This window comes from Salmo salar, chromosome ssa14, assembly GCF_905237065.1.
Source record: "Salmo salar chromosome ssa14, Ssal_v3.1, whole genome shotgun sequence".
Lineage (NCBI taxonomy): Eukaryota > Metazoa > Chordata > Actinopteri > Salmoniformes > Salmonidae > Salmo > Salmo salar.
This window is the reverse complement of record NC_059455.1, coordinates 13,631,623-13,650,979: the sequence shown is the minus strand read 5'-3', so window position 1 is coordinate 13,650,979 and position 19,357 is coordinate 13,631,623. Positions and strand designations below refer to the sequence as shown.

The following is a 19,357-nucleotide window of genomic DNA, read 5'->3' as shown; positions in this document are numbered from 1 at the left end:
ACAATTTCGGCAGATAATTTTAGAAAGAGAGGGTCCAGATTGTCTAGCTGATTGTCCGGCTGATTTGTAGGGGACCAGATTTTGCAGCTCTTTCCAAACATCAGCTATCTGGATTTGGGTGAAGGAAAAATGGTGGGGGCTTTGGCGGGTTGCTGTGGAGGGTGCCGGCAGTTGACCGGGGTAGGGGTAGCCAGGGGGAAAGCATGGCCAGCCGTAGAGAAATGCTTATTGAAATTCTCAATTATAGTGGATTTATCGGTGGTAAGTGTTTCCTAGCCTCAGAGCAGTGGGCAGCTGGGAGGAGGTGCTCTTATTCTCCATAGACTTTACAGAGTAACAGAACTTTTTTGAGTTAGTACTACAGGATGCAAATTTCTGTTTGAAAAAGCTAGCCTTATCTTTCCTAACTGCCTGTGTATATTTGTTCCTAACTTCCCTGAAAAGTTGCATATCACGGGGCTATTCGATGCTAATGCAGAACTCCACAGGATGTTTTTGTGCTGGTCAAGGGCAGACAGGTCTGGAGTGAACCAAGGACTATATCTATTCCTAGTTCAATTTTTTCTGAATGGGGCATGCTTATTTAAGATGGTGAGGAAGGCACTTTTAAAGAATAACCAGGCATCATCTACTGACGGGATGAGGTCAATGTCATTCCAGGATACCCCGGCCAGGTCGATTAGAAAGGCCTGCTCGCAGAAGTGTTTTAGGGAGCGTTTGACAGTGATGAGGGGTGGTCGTTTGGTCGCACCCATTACGGATGCAGGCAATGAGGCGGTGATCGCTGAGATCTTGATTGAAAACAGCAGAGGTGTATTTGGAGGGCGAGTTAGTTAGGATGATATCCATGAGGGTGCCCGTGTTTACGGATTTGGGGTTGTACCTGGTAGGTTCATTGATAATTTGTGTGAGATTGAGGGCATCAAGCTTAGATTGTAGGATGGCCGGGGTGTTAAGCATGTCCTAGTTTAGGTCACCTAGTAGCACGAGCTCAGAAGATAGATGGGGGGCAATCAATTCACATATGTTGTTGAGAGCACAGCTGGGGGCAGAGGGTGGTCTATAGCAAGCGGCAACAGTGAGAGACTTGTTTCTGGAAAGGTGAATTTTTAGAAGTAGAAGCTCGAATTGTTTGAGTACAGACTTGGATAGTAATACAGAACTCTGGAGGCCATCTTTGCAGTAGATTGCAACACTGCCCCCTTTGGCAGTTCTATCTTGGCGGAAAATGTTATAGTTAGGGATGGAGATTTCAGGGTTTTTGGTGGTTTTCCTAAGCCAGGTTTCAGACACGGCTAAGACATCCAGGTTGGCAGAGTGTGCTAAAGCAGTGAGTAAAACAAACTTAGGGAGTAGGCTTCTAATGTTAACATGCATGAAACCAAGGCTTTTACGGTTACAGAAGTCAACAAATGAGAGCACCTGGGGAGTGGGAGTGGAGCTAGGCACTGCAGGACCTGGATCAACCTCTACATCACCAGAGGAACAGAGGAGGAATAGGATAAGGGTACGGCTAAAGGCTATACGAACTGGCCGTCTAGCACGTTCGGAACAGAGAGTAAAAGGAGCAGGTTTCTGGGCACGATAGCATAGATTCAAGGCATAGTGTACAGACAAAGGTAAGGTAGGATGTGAGTACATTGGAGGTAAACCTAGGCATTGAGTAATGATGAAAGAGATATATTCTCTAGAGACATTTAAACCAGGTGATGTCATCGCATATGTAGGAGGTGGAAGAACATGGTTGGTTAAGGCATATTGAGCAGAGCTAGAGGCTCTATAGTGAATTCAGTCAGTAATCACTAACCAGGACAGTAATGGACAAGGCATATTGATATTAGAGAGAGGCATGCATAGCCAAGTGAACATATGGGTCCAGTGAGTGGTTGGGTTGGCTGGGGACACAGCGATTCAGACAGTTAGCAGACCGGGGCTAGCAAGCTAGCAGTTAGCAGACCGGGGCTAGCAAGCTAGCAGTTAGCAGACCAGGGCTAGCAAGCTAGCAGTTAGCAGACCGGGGCTAGCAAGCTAGCAGTTAGCAGACCGGGGCTAGCAAGCTAGCAGTTAGCAGACCGGGGCTAGCAAGCTAACAGTTAGCAGACCGGGGCTAGCAAGCTAACAGTTAGCAGACCGGGGCTAGCAAGTTAGCAGAAGGGCCTTTGGGGGACGTCGTGATGGAGGTAAGTCTGTTTTTGCCTCTTTGTGCGGTGACATCGATAGACCAGTCGTGGATTAGTAGGGTGCCAAGTTATTAGCAGAATGGGCCTTCAGCGGACATCGAGCCTGAGGGGCCTGTTGGAATCCTCGGGCAGATTATGTCGGTATTCCAGTTGTGGAGGATCGGCGGGGTTCTGTGCCCCGTACCGGCAGTAGAAGGGGTCCGGATATTGTAGCACAGGAGCCCCAGCCGGGCTAGCTTCAAGCTAATTGGTGCTTGCTCCGGGATGGAAACGCTAGCCAGGAGTAGTCACCCGGGATTGCGGTTAGCTAGTTGCGAAGATCCAGATGAAAATGTTCAGAGTTTGCGGTAGGAATCCGGGGATATGGAGAGAAAAAAAATAGGTCCATTATGCTCCGGTTTGAGTCACGTTGTACGAACTGGCGAGAGCTTTCCGAGCTAAAGGTTAGCTGATGGTTTGCTGACTGATAGCTGGTAGGTAGTTAGCTGGCTAGCTTCAGTTGACGGATTCCAGATCCGAAGTAAATAGAAATACTTTAGAAAAAAAACTGATTCACGCCACATTGGGTGAGGCGGGTTGCAGGAGAGTATTTAGAAGTTGAGGTTTAGGAAAATATTTTTAAAAGATATACGAAGAAAAATATATATACACATGGGACACGACAGGACAAAGACAAAGATGTCTGACTGCTATGCCATCTTGGATTAACTGATGCAGCTTTGTTTACAAGTTCGAACACAGGAATATGAGATGTAATCTATACCTCTAGTAGGATGATAGTAATCTTCATTATTTAGGTTAATGATTCTTCAATTTGAGTGTAATTATTTCTATATAGCCTACACTTTCTCGTTCTTAACTTCATATGAGTGGGGTGGGCGTGGCCTTGTGACAATGATCTTAAGAGCAGCTGCTCACCAATTTGACGGCTCCAACGCAGTTCCACCTCCAAAACATATGATATCGCCGGTAAACGCTTGATCTGATTGGATCTAGGCCTAAAGTACGTACATAGCAAATGACAAAGCAGCAGAAGAATTCAGTGCGAGTAATCAGGCTACATGTGATGTAAGTCAGGGATAGACAACTTTGATGTGGGTGGGAGCCCCCCAAAAAATCGGAAGTCATCATGAGGGGCCACAGTGGTTTGCGGGTCAGCATACCCACATCCATACACACACATGCAGTCAGAGCCAGCAATCGCCTTTTGGGGGCCCTAAGCAAAATGTTTTTAATATGATATCGGGACCCCCCCCCGTAATTTCACTCTGATTACTACAAGTTTAGATAGCTGGCCGCTAGACTAATTTATCAATCTACATCTGTTTTGCTGACATGGGCTAATTCAGTGACATAAGAGAAAAACAGCTGATGTACATTTATTCTAACAGTATGTTGAGACCCTGAATGAGTTCCTAAAACATTTTTGGGGTATTTCATTTTTTTGTTGGGGGGGGGAATTGAGCCGCGGGCCTACAAAAAAATCCTTCTATTTACCCAGTTCCCATCATCCCCAAAGAAAGTCACACTCTCTAGAAAGGTTACGCATCAATGGACTGCGTTTCACGCCTAGGCTGCTTTTTTGCCTCTTTACCACTTAAGAGGTCTTTGGAGATTTGGTTTGAGGAAATGGATGCTGGATAATGCCCACCAAGAATATGAGAGGAGAGATGGAGTAGCCTAACCTTTTCCAAGGTTATTCTCGTTTTATTCCATCGGTAACAATTTGTCTTTTAAGGCTTTACAGCTGATATCATCCACTAGGGCTGCGCCTGAGAACCTTTCAAGTTATGAACAAGCTTTGAATAGGTTTTTAACCTCATACCTACTGTTAAAGTTTGGGAATTAATATTTTTATTGCCTGTATTCAGATGCCTTATGAATATCTTTGAAAGTTAATGCAAAGTAGTTCCGAATAGCACCATTTCGATCATTCGACTTTACAACTCCCCGTAGCAAAAATACGTTTCTACACCTTCCTGCATTTACGTGGATTATTGTGGCGACAAAAGTATGTGGACACCTGCTCGTCGAACATCTCATTCCAAAATCATGGGCATAAATATGGAGTCGGTTCCCCCTATTGCTGATATAACAGCCTCCACTCTTCTGGGAAGGCTTTCCACTAGATGTTGGAACATTGCTGCGGGGACTTGCTTGCATTCAGCCACACGAGCATTAGTGAGGTTGTGCACTGTTGTTGGGTGATTAGGCCTGGCTTGCAGTCGGCATTCCAAATCATCCCAAAGGTGTTCGATGGGGTTGAGGTCAGGGTTCTGTGCAGGCCAGTCATGTTCTTCCACACCGATCTCGACAAACCATTTCCGTATGGACTTCGCTTTGTGCACGGGGGCATTGTCATGCTGAAACAGGCACGGAATTGGAAGCACAGAACCATCTAGAATGTCATTGTATGGTGTAGCGTTAAGATTTCCATTCACTGGAACTAAGGGGCCTACCCCGAACCATGAAAAACAGCCCAAGAACCATCATTATTCCTCCAACAAACTATAGTTGGCACTATGCAGTCGGGCAGGTAGCGTTCTCCTGGCATCTGCCAAACCCAGATTCGTCCATCGGACGGCCAGATGGTGAAGCGTGATTCATCACTCCTGAAAACGTGTCTTCACTGCGCCAGAGTCCAACGGAGGCAAACTTTACACTACTTCAGCTTGACATTGCGCATGGTGATTTTAGGCTTGTGTGTGTGGCTACTCGGTCATGGAAACATTTCACAAAGCTCCCAACGAACAGTTCTTGTGGCGATGTTGCTTTCAAAGGCAGTTTGGAACTCTGTAGTGAGTGTTGCGAGGACAGACGATTTTCATGCACTTCAGCACTAGGCAGTCCCGTTCTGTGAGCTTGTGTGGCCAGCCACTTCGCGGCTGAGCCGTTGTTGCTCCTAGACATTTCCACTTCACAATAATAGCACTTACTGTTGACCGGGGCAGCTTGAACAGGGCAGAAATTTTACAAACTGACTTGTTGGAAAGGTGGCATCCTATGGCAGTGCCATGTTGAAAGTCACTGAGCTCTTCAGTAAGGCCATTATATTGCCAATGTTTGTCTACGGAGATTGCATGGCTGTGTGCTCAATTCTATACACCTGTCAGCAACGGGTGTGGCTGAAATAGCCGAATCCACTCATTTGAAGGGGCATCCACATACACTACATTTATAAAAGTAACATTGTTCAGCAGAGATGAAAGCACCGTGCTGGCAGATGCCTGCTCCACTATCCCGAGTGCCACATTTGGGACATCCACTTAGCATACCCTTTGAAGATCCATTGTTTCCACTAATGCACAAGTCCGTGTATCGATAGCTGACTAAGCTAATGGTTGTACACTAGAACGATAAAGGGAAAGTGATTGTTTGCTAATATGGATGATTGTTAATGAGACCATTGACAGCAACAACATTCAGACTATTACTAGTTGTTCATAGGGTAATAAAAATAACTGGTTCACATTGTTGTACAATTTATCGGTATAGTACTAATTCAGTCAATGTTTCCCAATATGGATTTTGGTCCACATCGCCCAGCTTTACTGTACAGGCTATATTTACAGCTAGCAGTCTGACCGACGCACAAAAATTCACTTTTGTTCAAATTATAACTGCTTGCTTTGAGATTCAATGGTTGAGCTTAGTGGAGTGCTTTGGAAGCAAGTCAACTTGCTGGCCTTTATTATTATTATTTTTTTTACACCTTTATTTAATTAGGCAAGTCAGTTAAGAACAAATTCTTATTTTCAATGACTGCGTAGGAACAGTGGGTTAACTGCCTTGTTCAGGGGCAGAACGAGAGATTTTTACCTTGTCAGCTCGCGGATTCGATCTTGCTAGTCCAACGCTCTAACCACTAGGCTACCTGCTGCCCCCATTCCCAAGAAGGTAAACCCTCATCAGACCTAATTTAAGATGTTCTAAGGAAGTGTCCACTTGAATTCAGCACTGATCATCCACTTAATATCTCTAATCATTTTTAGGGCTCATAGGAAATGACCCCAGCATGTTTAAATAGTCTCTAGTGGGAAAACTCAGTTTCTAGCTTACAGCTCCATTTACTAAGTCTACAATAGAGATTTGAGGCTGAGAAATATGGAGTGGGAGGTAGCTAGAGAGAGGTAGGGTAGAGATGGATCGAGAGGTAGGTAGAGATGGAGTGAGATCTAGAGTAGGTAAATGGAGATAGGGGTAGGTAGAGAATGAGAGAGTTAGGTAGCGATGCAGAGAGGGGGTAGGGAGTTAAGTCAGATGCGGTCGAGGGATGACGAGGTTACACAAACTGTCACAGCTGGATTTGAGGATGCCCTGGTTTCCCCTGAGCGTGACTGACGGTATAAACAAAGAGGGAGAAAAACAGGTAAAAAACAAATCTGCCTTCCTTGGCTTTTATCAAAAAAGAAACACACACACTCCCCCGTCCTCCCTAAACACACACACACACACACACACACACACACTCCCCCGTCCTCCCTAAACACACACACACACACACACTCCCCCGTCCTCCCTAAACACACACACACACACACACACTCCCCCGTCCTCCCTAAACACACACACACACACTCCCCCGTCCTCCCTAAACACACACACGCACACACTCCCCCGTCCTCCCTAAACACACACACGCACACACTCCCCCGTCCTCCCTAAACACACACACACACACACTCCCCCGTCCTCCCTAAACACACACACACACACACTCCCCGTCCTCCCTAAACACACACACGCACACACTCCCCCGTCCTCCCTAAACACACACACGCACACACTCCCCCGTCCTCCCTAAACACACACACACACACTCCCCGTCCTCCCTAAACACACACACGCACACACTCCCCCGTCCTCCCTAAACACACACACGCACACACTCCCCCGTCCTCCCTAAACACACACACACACACTCCCCCGTCCTCCCTAAACACACACACGCACACACTCCCCCGTCCTCCCTAAACACACACACACACACACTCCCCGTCCTCCCTAAACACACACACACACTCCCCGTCCTCCCTAAACACACACACACACTCCCCGTCCTCCCTAAACACACACACACACTCCCCCGTCCTCCCTAAACACACACACACACTCCCCCGTCCTCCCTAAACACACACACACACACACACTCCCCGTCCTCCCTAAACACACACACACACACTCCCCCGTCCTCCCTAAACACACACACACACACACTCCCCCGTCCTCCCTAAACACACACACACACACTCCCCCGTCCTCCCTAAACACACACACACACACACTCCCCCGTCCTCCCTAAACACACACACACAACTGGCAGCCCATCCTTGATACGGAGGAAATTACCATCCAAGAAAACAAATGGCTTTTTCATTCACTTGGCTTTTATTCACATTTCAGATCTGCTAACAGCACTGCCCATACATTCCACTGTGTATGCCCCCGAATGGCCCTGGTCTCCCATCCAAGCAGGCAGATATAGATTAAAACCCTCAGTGATTGTATAATAATAATGATAATAATAATAATTAAAGCAGCATCCGGTTTAAAAAGCCTTAGGGTGACAGCGCTGATCATCTCCCATATCGGTGTAGTATATTTACCTGAACGTAACCATGATCAATTAAAAAAAAAGAAACTACCTCATGATAAATAAACAGTCATCGTAACGTCGTCGTCAGAATCAGAATCCACACTAAGAATAAAATATAGGGTACAAACTCAGAAATAAAAGTGACTCAAGCCTCTAGAGGAAAAAAAAAAAAAAAGATGACTGCTATGGTGTGTGGTCATCCACACCCCCTCCCAAAATGGCTGCTGTGCCATTTCTTCCCCTTGCATTACTTGACATAGATCCAGAAAAAGTCCAGAACTGGCATAGTCCTTTAATGGGTCCTTTAAGACAACGGGGCAGATATTGTATGTTACCAGTGAGCTACAGTGGGCTCCAGGCCAGATTGAACTGGAAATGGACCGAAACACATCTGAGCCCTGTAGAAAAGTCCTGTGTCTGCCTGCCGACTGGACAGGACATTGTAGGAGACTGACTATAGAGTATCCAGTAGCAGTGATATGATTTCAAAGGCCTCCCGGGGTATTTAGTGTGTGCTTTCTAGGTGCCGTTCTCACTCAAACCAGCAGATGGCAGTAGTCTCCTAACACCCATACTTCAAAGTGACCGTGGACCATACCAGTCCATGAAATAGGGGCTTCATTGGAAGAGAGCTACAGCCATCAATAATTGTAAAAGTCCAAACGTGTCAAAACCCCGAACAAAGTATCAATCATCCTCTGGGTCAAAAACCTGAACACAAGTGTCTATCTATTCATCGCAGAGCTTAATTATCCCACAACGTAAACATTCCACTTCCGGCATCCGCCGTTGTTCATTCGACCCCCCCTGACATTCTGTCCATCTTCCATCACACTTAGTTCGCCATGGTTTCCGTCCAGATGGTCCCAGTTGGTGGAGCGTGGTTTGGTCATTGGTACTGCAGGTAATTCTTGAGAGACTGGGGTAAGGGCAGGGACTCGATCTCCTGGAGGCGCTCTCGGCCCAACGCTACCCGGGCGGCCCGACGACACAGGTCCATCAGGGGGAGGGGCTCCGCTGTAACCAGGAAGAGAAGAGGAAAGGTTAGTTGGTGGTTTCTACAATTGAAAAAAAAGTCAGCAAAATACAGAATTCACTTTTTACTGTTCGTGACAAGGAAACAGGATATCTGACAGTGTGAAAAAGAAAATAGAAAATAAGTGACAAGTGTCACTGGTCAAAACGTTTCATTTATACTCTGGTGGAATGTCTGTAGAGTAGTGTAGACTGCCAGTTTCCTTGTGGCACACACATAAAAACAGTTCAAGTCTCTGCGACTGTAGCAACATCTGTTGTCGTGGTTACCGGACTGCCACAGCAACCAGACCAAATCCTCCTGTGACAAGATGTAGGAGTTCTAAAATTCCTCAATAGAATGAACTACTTTTATTTCATCACACTGTGGCATGAAGATATTTTCTGTAAGCTCGCCATTACCTTGTAAATAATGATAATCTCAGTTTATTTTCCTGTAATAATGCATAAAAAGTAAGTTAAGAGATTGTCAGCTATAGTTAGCTAGCAACGAACCAAGACATTGTTTAGAAAATTACTTTTAGCTGCAAGGCTTGCTAGATTGACATTTACTGAATTCTGTTTTAAAACGGATAGGTTTCTTGGTGTTAAAATAGAGGTATGCATGCTATTTGGAGCACTGGGCTGCTGATGTCATTCTTTATTCTTTTTCATATTGACAAGTTCGATATCGGACGACAACAGAATGTTCATGAAGTCGCTACGCCAATTGCCTACAGATCCGTCGATAGACCAGCGTTAAGTGTATCAGATCAGTGCATGCGTGCATGTATCGGCGTACTGTATGTGTTTAACTATGCATAAAAGAGAAGCACACAAGCAATGTTGTAATTCACCTCTCCCTACCACTTTCCAGCTGACGCTCCCATCGATCACCTTTAGTGCCGGCTCCCTTTCACAAGGCCTTATAAATTACACGAGCAGCCCGGTTGCTAGAATGACATCATTGCCTCCCATCTGCCTAGACCCATTTCCCCATAAAGACCCTAAGCCATGACCCATATACCTACAGTACAAAGGCGTTGCTCCTACAACCTTAGAACTTGGGCTGCATCCCAATACGATTCAATGTCTTTGTTTACTGGTGTGTCCATTCACTCTTAACTATCATTATATTAAAAGTCTTGGGCTGCATCCCAATACCCTTGAGGTTTCTTTACTAGCCTCCTTTCCCTCTGGACTACTAGTATGTGAAAAGAATGGGTGTTATCATACTGATCGGGTGAAGAAGAGGAGACAAGGACAGGTAGCTACTCCATCATGAAAACACATTTGTTGACATTTTATTAGTGAAGTGGAGCCACCTTTGGATAAACTAATTACAAATGCCAATCTAAAAAGGGACAGTGTTAATTTTCACGGTTCTGTTTGACTCGTCTCCTGCAGGTTTTGATGAAAGGTATTGTTGCTAGTGAATTATGAGCCACTCATGTAGGGCTGCCAACTTTGACTCAGATCAAAATATATATATATATATATATATATATATATATATATATATATATATATATATATATATAAAAATAATCGGGGAGATTGATTACATTCCATGTACTCCTTTCAGTCGGGCATTCATTAGAATATCCTGTAATAGCTGTACTGCTCATACTCAAGTTGTATTCCTTGGGGACTCTAGGCTGAACTGGAAGGGTTGGCAACGGCAACACTACTTTCGTTGTGCATTGTAGTGTTTTGGGACAGCAACCTTATCTAATTAACGGAAATTACATGTTCTATTTCACCCTTGCCGTTAGCTCATACCGCTCTCCGATTGGCCCATATTCAAAACCTTTGACATCACACGGTTGGGTGGATGGTTGGGAGGGGGTGGGGGATATGTCCCTGAATGTTCTATTTCAACCTTGATGTGAGCTCATACCGCTCTCCGATTGGCCCAATAGCTCACATTCAAAACCTTTGATTGGCTTAATTACATCACACGGTTGGGCGGATGGCTGGGAGGGGTGAGGGGCATGTCCCTGCCCATGACCTCTGTGACCCTTGCCATCAGTGCCAGTGGAGGTTGGCCCAGGGATAGAAGATGGCGGGAAACGGGGCACAGAGATGGACAGCACCAGAAATATGGACATATGACGAGATGCGGATGTCTCTGCCTTAACAATGGGAATTGTTGTCCACAGAGCGGATTGGTGGACACATCTCGTTGAGTATTTTTTGGGAATATTCAATGAGAGGTGTTGACATGAACCGCCCGTATTGAACGGACAGTCAGATCTGCTGACCTATACATAGACCGTCTCGAACTTCCAACAGAGACAACTCCGAAATGAAGCGTTATTTCCCTCAAATTTGCCGGGATGTCACACTTATCAGTGCCCTTGTAACAACCTAAGAATTACGCAACTTCTATTAGATCAAATAAGCCTCACGTTTCAAAATAGCAATTAATGGTTATATCGACTAAAATCGACACGCTCTCACTGGCCCCAACACAAAAACTCCTCACCGGCTTAATAATTAAATAACTACTTAAACCTGGACAGATTTGGGCAGAGATCGGGCTCTCGCTTCACTGCTCTCTCTGGTACCACTCATCCAGATAGATAGATAGACACAGAGAGACAGAGAGAGTGAGTGTATGGTGACATGCCACGTGCTGTTGCCTGAGGGATGCAACGCCACAGTCGTGCTACAGTACAGCTTTGACAAAGAAACCAGAAACTGAAACGTTGGCCACTGAAATAAAATTGTGAAACATTGAGCACAATTCAGATCGATACCCATAATTGCTAACCCATTGGTCTCATCCATAAGCCACAAAAATGGAGAAAGAGCTTTGAAACGAACAAACAAAACGGGGTCTCGCCTCAGAGTTTGTTGAAGTGACTCAAATGAAGGGAACTGGCAGTTACAACATTGACATACCCATTTCTAACAGACCTGGTCGACACAGCCAGCGTCTCGCCCTGCTGTCCTTCTGTAGGAAAACACTCACCCCCACCAACCTCCCACCTGTTCTCCTACCAGCATTGCTGAGCTCAAGGTTAACCCCACGCGTTAGAGACTTGTCCGTCTCAGATGATACACTTACCCACGTGCTCAAAGTTATCGATACACGGTAATTCGTCAATACACACTCCCACACACTTCTCATTAGACAGAGGCGCGTCACATACAAATTACACAATACGTTCAGGCACACTTCTTACCATACTGTGTTCCTGTAACAATAAGCAGGTGTTGAGAAAGAGTCGCAAACCTCTGCACAGCGCTCTCTATTGCATGGCTATTAGGAGTGGGCACTTATCAAATAACAGTAAGCAAATGCATACCATTATAGGAGGAGGGGGAGACTAACTGGGTTCAACAGATGCCTTTATTCTAGTAAATATAGGAAACACAATATGAATTACAATGGGTGAGTAAAGCACTAGGTGATACAAGGTGGCACACACACACACACACACACACACACACACACACACACACACACACACACACACACACACACACACACACCGCCCGCCGGGAGTGTGAGCATGAGAACCAGCTCTGTCAGGTTAATGCTGGACTTAACCAGAATCTCAAAGCATATAAAATAACAAGGCCCTCGTTATCTTGGCTAAATATAGACAACAGAATTAAAGAAACGGATGCTAAGCTGGCTTTGCCCCCAGGTAATGGGAGAGTGCGCGTGCACGTGTCTTGACAATAAAAGTGGGTGCGGCAAGCTGAACGTGCACCTGAAAGCATAAAACACCGGTAGTAATGTTCAGTGTGCTAGCTACAAGAAAAAATGACAAACACTTGGCGCTAATAGAAAGCATTTTTCAAGGAACAGGAGCACTTTCTAAAACCTGCCTAAGTCTAAACGGTATATCAGTAGTCAAAAACCCTGCCGATGAAAAGACGGTGTGGGCAGGCTTTTGCTCAAGCGCAGCACTAAACCACTCCAGATTCAGCAAAACAAGGTCTTGATTATTAAGCGGTTGGCAAAATCTGGTGTTTTAGTGGCGGGTTGGAACAAAGCTGCTCGATACTGTCCTCAGCGTAACCTTGCAGAGTGCAATCCGTCTTCCAGTGGTACAGTAGACCTACCATTTGTCAAGACCCCCTGACTAGCCAATGGAGGCTACTCTGTCATACTGGCACACAGACAGCGTCTTCTCTTCCCTCTGCCAAATCCTAAAAGCATTTCAGACGCACTGCACCACAGTGCGGGCAAGACCACGCCTTTACACTTGCCAAAAAAAAACAAGGCGGCCAAACATGGAATTTCTATTTTTGTTTTAGGATCTGTTTCGTTCTCGGTGACCTTGGTTTGCCTTTTCCCTCTTATTGGTCTTTCATGCTGTGTTTCCTTCTGAAAATGGACCAGTGAAAATGCTTTGTACATCAGGATCTATATATCCCAAGATGTTCCAGATGTGTCCTGGTCTTTCAGGCGTACAATATACCAACGTATGGTTATCACATACTGTACATAGTGCTCGCTGTGTGGTTTAAGCCCTGGCGTTATCGAAAGTGTGAAGTGCCGCCCCCCACATAGCAGAGGACAGAAACATGCTACAATGTCACTGTACCCTAGAGCCTCCATTCCAGTCTGCTTCTGCTTTAGCCAACTTGTCATCGTCTCACTAAGGCAGCAGAGCACAACTCTAGTCTATGCAGGCCACAGTCCTGCTGGTTTCCATTTCTCCCTGGAACTTAATTGATCAATTAAGGTTATTGACTGGCTAAAGAGTCTACAGACTTATCAATCAGGTATAAAAGGAAAAAGTAGAAAACCGGAAGACACTTCGGGCCTTCGAGGACCATCCGGAGCAATGCGTCACTGTTCTACAGTCAACAATGAAGCATTGTTAAAAGAAAGAGTCTTCAGCCAGGTATTGAGGCTATATGCCCTATGAAGTAAAGTCTGCCAAACTCCCAAATACTCCTGGCAGACGGTTCAGAGAGAGTGCAGACCTGTAGACACCACTCCATCTGTTTGAGGGATGTGCACATTCCTGCGTTTGATAAGTCGTAGCATGCTTCGTCTTCATTTATGACATCAACTGCCCATTAGCTGGGGGAAAATAATAATTTGTTCTTCTGCAGAGAAAAAATAACTACTTGGGGCGAAGGATAGGATTTTTCCTGGTTCGTCGTTATGATTATTCCTCAAGCAATTTCTGGAGCCCGGTTGACAAGCTGAGGGACTGAACATATCAGAAAAGGGGCACGTTTTGTAGCGAATCCAATTAATTTGAGCACGCTCAAAAGCTCTTTAGTGCTCAGTAGCGTGGGGACTTTTCTACAGCAGCGCCAGTCTCAGGAGCTTAGCGAATAGGGAGTCACCAGTAGAACTGAGTCACCCATCTCTCTTTGGGGAGCACTAGATGGTTTTCGAACAGCTCTGAGGGAATGATGACAGCCAGGTTTCCCCTAAACAGCCTGGTAGAAGGTTCCATTAAATTAAAAAATAAAAATGTTAAAAGGCAGATGTTCTAAACTAGGACGTTCCACTCCGATCAATCCAAGTCTTTGAACTCCCTATGCTTGTCTGCTGATGACTTGAACGTCAATGAAAAGGAGACCAGTAAGTTAGAGAAGCCCTCACAAGATGTCATGCCTCAGTGGATCCCACTGGGAATGTAATCGAAGAGATCCAGTCCTGCGTGATTAGTGCAGCTAGTAGTCTTTGATCAAGGAAAGGATGGGTCAGAGAGTTTATCAAGAGGCGAGACACCAGACAGCTCAGGACATTTTAAGTGGTGGGAAGTGGAAATACTGTACCACTGCTGGGAAATTCACAGCTCAAAAAAAAACACCATTAGATAAAACTGTTTATAAAGCTGCACGTTGCAGTATGTCGTAGCAAATCAGCTACAGATTTGCCAACCCTTCGTCGTAAGACGCATGAAAACACAGCTATTTTACACATCAAATATTGTCACACGCTTTCACTGATGACAAGTGACAAGAAAATATCCAGTCATTACACATCACTAGTCATTAACTATTAAATTTGGTCCGGTATGATGGCATCAATTACAATTACAATACATAAGTACCCAAGATACCCTTAGTGGTGACTCACAAAGCCATTATTTGAACATAACGGCAGCAGCATCTATTAATGCTAGCTGATAAACTAACGAGGCGAGTCAGGTTAAGCAGCTAACTCGTTTATCAGGCCAGGCCAAGTCTACTGTAGTGGGAGGGGAGCCACATCTGATGGAGCGCTTGACATGACACTCCTTAGTGACATGCAAATAGACAGTAGTTCAATGGATTTATTGTCAGTCCCTTCAAAAGGCAGCCGGTGTAAAGTGCTTTCGCAGAATCCTGTAATACAGTGTTGCCCAACTCCGGTCCTCGAGTACCCCCCAACAGCACACCTTTTCATTGTGGTCCCGGAGGAGTTGAATGAGGTTCTACAACAAAAATGTGTACTGCTGGGGGTACTCGAGGACTGGAGTTGGGAAACGCTGGATTAGAGGATGCTGCATCAGCAGTCTTTGCCCCGGCTGCCTTTGAAGGGACTGACAATAAATCCACTGTGAAACCCTGATCTAATATGATGGATTTAAAGATTTAAGAAAGATTTAAGAGCGAGAGAGATAGCGAGCGAGAGATATAGCGAGAGCGCGAGAGATATAGCGAGAGCGCGAGAGATATAGCGAGAGCGCGAGAGATATAGCGAGAGCGCGAGAGATATAGCGAGAGCGCGAGAGCGAGAGACAACGGGCAGGGGAAAAGCTAGATGGACACTTGATCGATATAAAGATCAATTACAAATATGAAAGCACTGTTTGCAGGTGGAGGGGGGGGATAAAGTGAGGTAGATAGACTGGTAGGAAGGTAGAGACCCATACACAGGAGGTTTTCCACTGTGATAAGTGTGCAGATCGGGTGTCTTTGCATTGAACAATCTGGCAGAAAGTCAGAAAGATAGCAGAAGATCCCACGCTGTATGAAACCCAATCCTTCTCTCCTCCGCCCTTCACTTCTTTTCCAAGGGAATAGAATCGCCAGTGTTTGATCTGCTAATAGTGCACCCTTACCAGTCATGGTGGCTTTCCTATGAGTCATACACATTACAGTACTGTGAAGAGGCACACAGGTTCTCCCCCGAGGCTACCATTAGCGATTAACATGGAAAAGAACCCACGCGTCATATGATTTCCATAGCCTCCAACAGCATCCAATTCAATGCGTCCAATTGTATGCCTTTCATTCAATTCCATGCCTTTTGCATTCAAGGGACATACATACACACTGCAGCTACAGGATGATAACAATTGGACGCATCAGAATTGTTCAATGATTGCTTTTTTACATTGCAATTAGTGGGGTCGATCAACCTTCTCTGGGTCACCACCTTGGAAGAAGTTTGTTATGGATTGAATGTCTCCTTGACTTCCACTGTCTCTCAAGCTGCCTGGAAACGTAAACAAGTGGGAAAGATTGATGAAAACACAAACTGATGTAGACACTGATATGTAAACACAGACAGACATGTAGAAACACACAGTACCAGTCAAAAGTTTGGACACCTACTCATTCAAGGGTTTTCTTTATTTTGACTATTTTCTACATTTTCCCAAGACTGTTGGAAAAGCATTCCTCATGAAGCTGGTTGATAGAATGCCAAGAGTGTGCAAAGCTGTCATCAAGGCAAAGGGTGGCTACTTTGAAGAATCTCAAATATAAAATATATTTTGGTTACTACATGATTCCATGTGTTATTTCATAGTTTTGACGTCTTCACTATTATGCTACAATGTAGAAAATAGTACAAATAAAGAAATTCCAGGGTTTGAGTAGGTGTGTCCAAACTTTTGACTGGTACTGTATATAAACACGGATACTCAACTCTGCACCTTAGAGGCTGCTGCACTATATACATAGAATCACTAGCCACTTCAATAATAATAATAATAATAATAATAATAATAATGTTTACTCATCTCAAATGTATATACTGTATTCTATTAGACGGTATTTTAGTCAACGCCACTTCGACATTGCTCATCCTAATATTTATATATTTCTTAATTCCATTCTTTTACTTTTTAGATGTGTAAAGTTGTGAATTGTTAGACACTACTGCACTGTTGGAGCTAGGAACACAAGCATTTTGCTACAGACATGTAGACGCGGAGACACAGACGCAGAGACACAGACGCAGAGACACAGACACGCGGAGACACAGACGCAGAGACGCGGAGACACAGACGCAGAGACGCGGAGACACAGACGCAGAGACACAGACGCAGAGACGCGGAGACACAGACGCAGAGACGCGGAGACACAGACGCAGAGACACAGACGCAGAGACGCGGAGACACAGACGCAGAGACGCGGAGACACAGACGCAGAGACGCGGAGACACAGACGCAGAGACACAGACGCAGAGACGCGGAGACACAGACGCAGAGACGCGGAGACACAGACGCAGAGACGCGGAGACACAGACGCAGAGACGCGGAGACACAGACACAGAGACGCGGAGACACAGACGCGGAGACACAGACGCGGAGACACAGACGCGGAGACACAGACGCGGAGACACAGACGCGGAGACACAGACGCAGAGACGCGGAGACACAGACACAGAGACGCAGACACAGACACAGAGACGTGGAGACACAGACGCAGAGACACAGACGCGGAGACACAGACGCGGAGACACAGACGCGGAGACACAGACGCGGAGACACAGACGCGGAGACACAGACGCGGAGACACAGACGCGGAGACACAGACGCGGAGACACAGACGCGGAGACACAGACGTGTAGACACAGACGTGTAGACACAGATAAGGAAACACAGACACAGATAAGGAAACACAGACACAGATAAGGAAACACAGACACAGATAAGGAAACACAGACACAGATAAGGAAACAGACATGTAGACACAGATTTTGAAACGGACATATAGACACTTGCGAATACATACATGCGCAAATAAACTCTACATACGCACACACTGCCACCCACACCCATTAATTACCACAGGAGCAAATGACTTGCAGAATTAATATTTGACCAGCTTCCCAGTTCTGCCACTGGCATATTTACAGAGGCAAGCTAAGGCTTTGAGGCTCTCTCAAGGACAAATGAGACTGATTCCCACTGTGGATAGAAAGGGCTCTCCTCTGATCCCAGTACATCAGTGCTAGCTACAGTATGTAGGAGAGGAACGGCTGGGGCTGATTATAGGTTTATCAGGACTCATGTAGTTTAACAGGACCAAGGCACTTTCCATTGGCCAAGAATACAGAAGCAGTCTACTGCAGTTTGATAGAGTACAGGACCAGCGACAGCTTTCACATGCTCATTCAACGGCTAACGTTTCCTGCAGATCCTGAGGGAAATCCCCATATTGTAGCGTTAGCATTATGCTAACTAACTACTCAAAAAATCTACATTTCTGGGGAAACTTGCTTAAGTGCAGTAGGGTGTCAACACGTGTGGGTGTTTGTCGAGACAGATAATCCTCTTTCCTCGGTACAGTACAATACAGCAGCCAGAGCTAATGAGCTCTCACAAGCAAAAGCTGCCAATGCAGGTCTCTCTCCAATGGGAGTCATACAAAACACAGACACATCCAGTAAATAGTTAGACATCCAGTAAGGATGACAAAAACAAAGGTTATCGGATTGTAGCAACCACGGGTAGCCACGCTAACTGTACATGAGTGTACAAAACATTAGGAACTAGTGGTGCGCCAATATGACATTTTTGGGCGATACCAATATGAGCAATTTCTTGCAAATAAAAACAATCCCGATAACTGATTTTTTTAATTTTAGCTGCCCTTTTAAGCATTCTAGTACAGTTAAATCGTTAACACACACACACACACACACACACACACACACACACACACACACACACACACACACACACACACAAAACACACACACGGTCTAAGGCACTGCATCTCAGTGCAAGAGGCATCACTACAGTCCCTGGTTCGAATCCAGGCTGTATCACATCTGGCCGTGATTGTGAGTCTCATAGGGCGGTGCACAATTGGCCCAGCGTCGTCTGTGTTTGGCTGTCATTGTAAATAACAATTTGTTCTTAACTGACTTGCCAAGTTAAATAAAGGTTACACACACACCACACTTACCAAAAAGTTATTTTGTTGGCATTTACGTATGTCCCCATTACCAGTAAAACATAATCAAAACATATTTCTTTCACTTACTTGCTGTGCTGTTTGGTTGTTCATTTGTTCAGTCGTTTCATTCTCAACCAGGATTTCTATGGAACGCCGTTTGTGTCTTTGTGTGTCAAAAAATATACTATTTAACATGTCAAATAAGCTTCCAATCAGGACCTGAATATGACTGCACTTCACACTCATTTAATGCGTTCTATCCATTTTTTATGTAGTTATTACACTATCACTCATATGTCACAACGATTCATTGATACGTATGCTATGATGCTTGTTGTCTCGCGCACCTGCAGTGCTGGTCATAAAAAAAACTAGATAGCTCATGGATGCAAACATTGTTCTTCCCCAAAAACATAGCAAAACGACATCTGTTTCAGTAGCTATAGTTAGCTACTGAATATTA

At 45.2% G+C, this 19,357-nt stretch overlaps 1 protein-coding gene across 4 annotated transcripts in view; it reads right to left on the bottom strand.

Annotated features, from left to right (window-relative positions):
* Positions 1-7,545: 7,545 nt before the first annotated feature.
* LOC106568937 (SPRY domain-containing SOCS box protein 4) overlaps positions 7,546-19,357 on the bottom strand; it is a 128,576-nt gene continuing 116,764 nt past the window's right edge. For all 4 annotated transcript variants that reach the window (XM_014139785.2, XM_014139784.2, XM_014139787.2 and 1 more), the window contains one exon: positions 7,546-8,793. In XM_014139785.2, the coding sequence (XP_013995260.1) occupies positions 8,666-8,793 (128 nt within the window). In that variant the 3' untranslated portion in view covers positions 7,546-8,665. The remainder of the gene's footprint in view (positions 8,794-19,357) is intronic.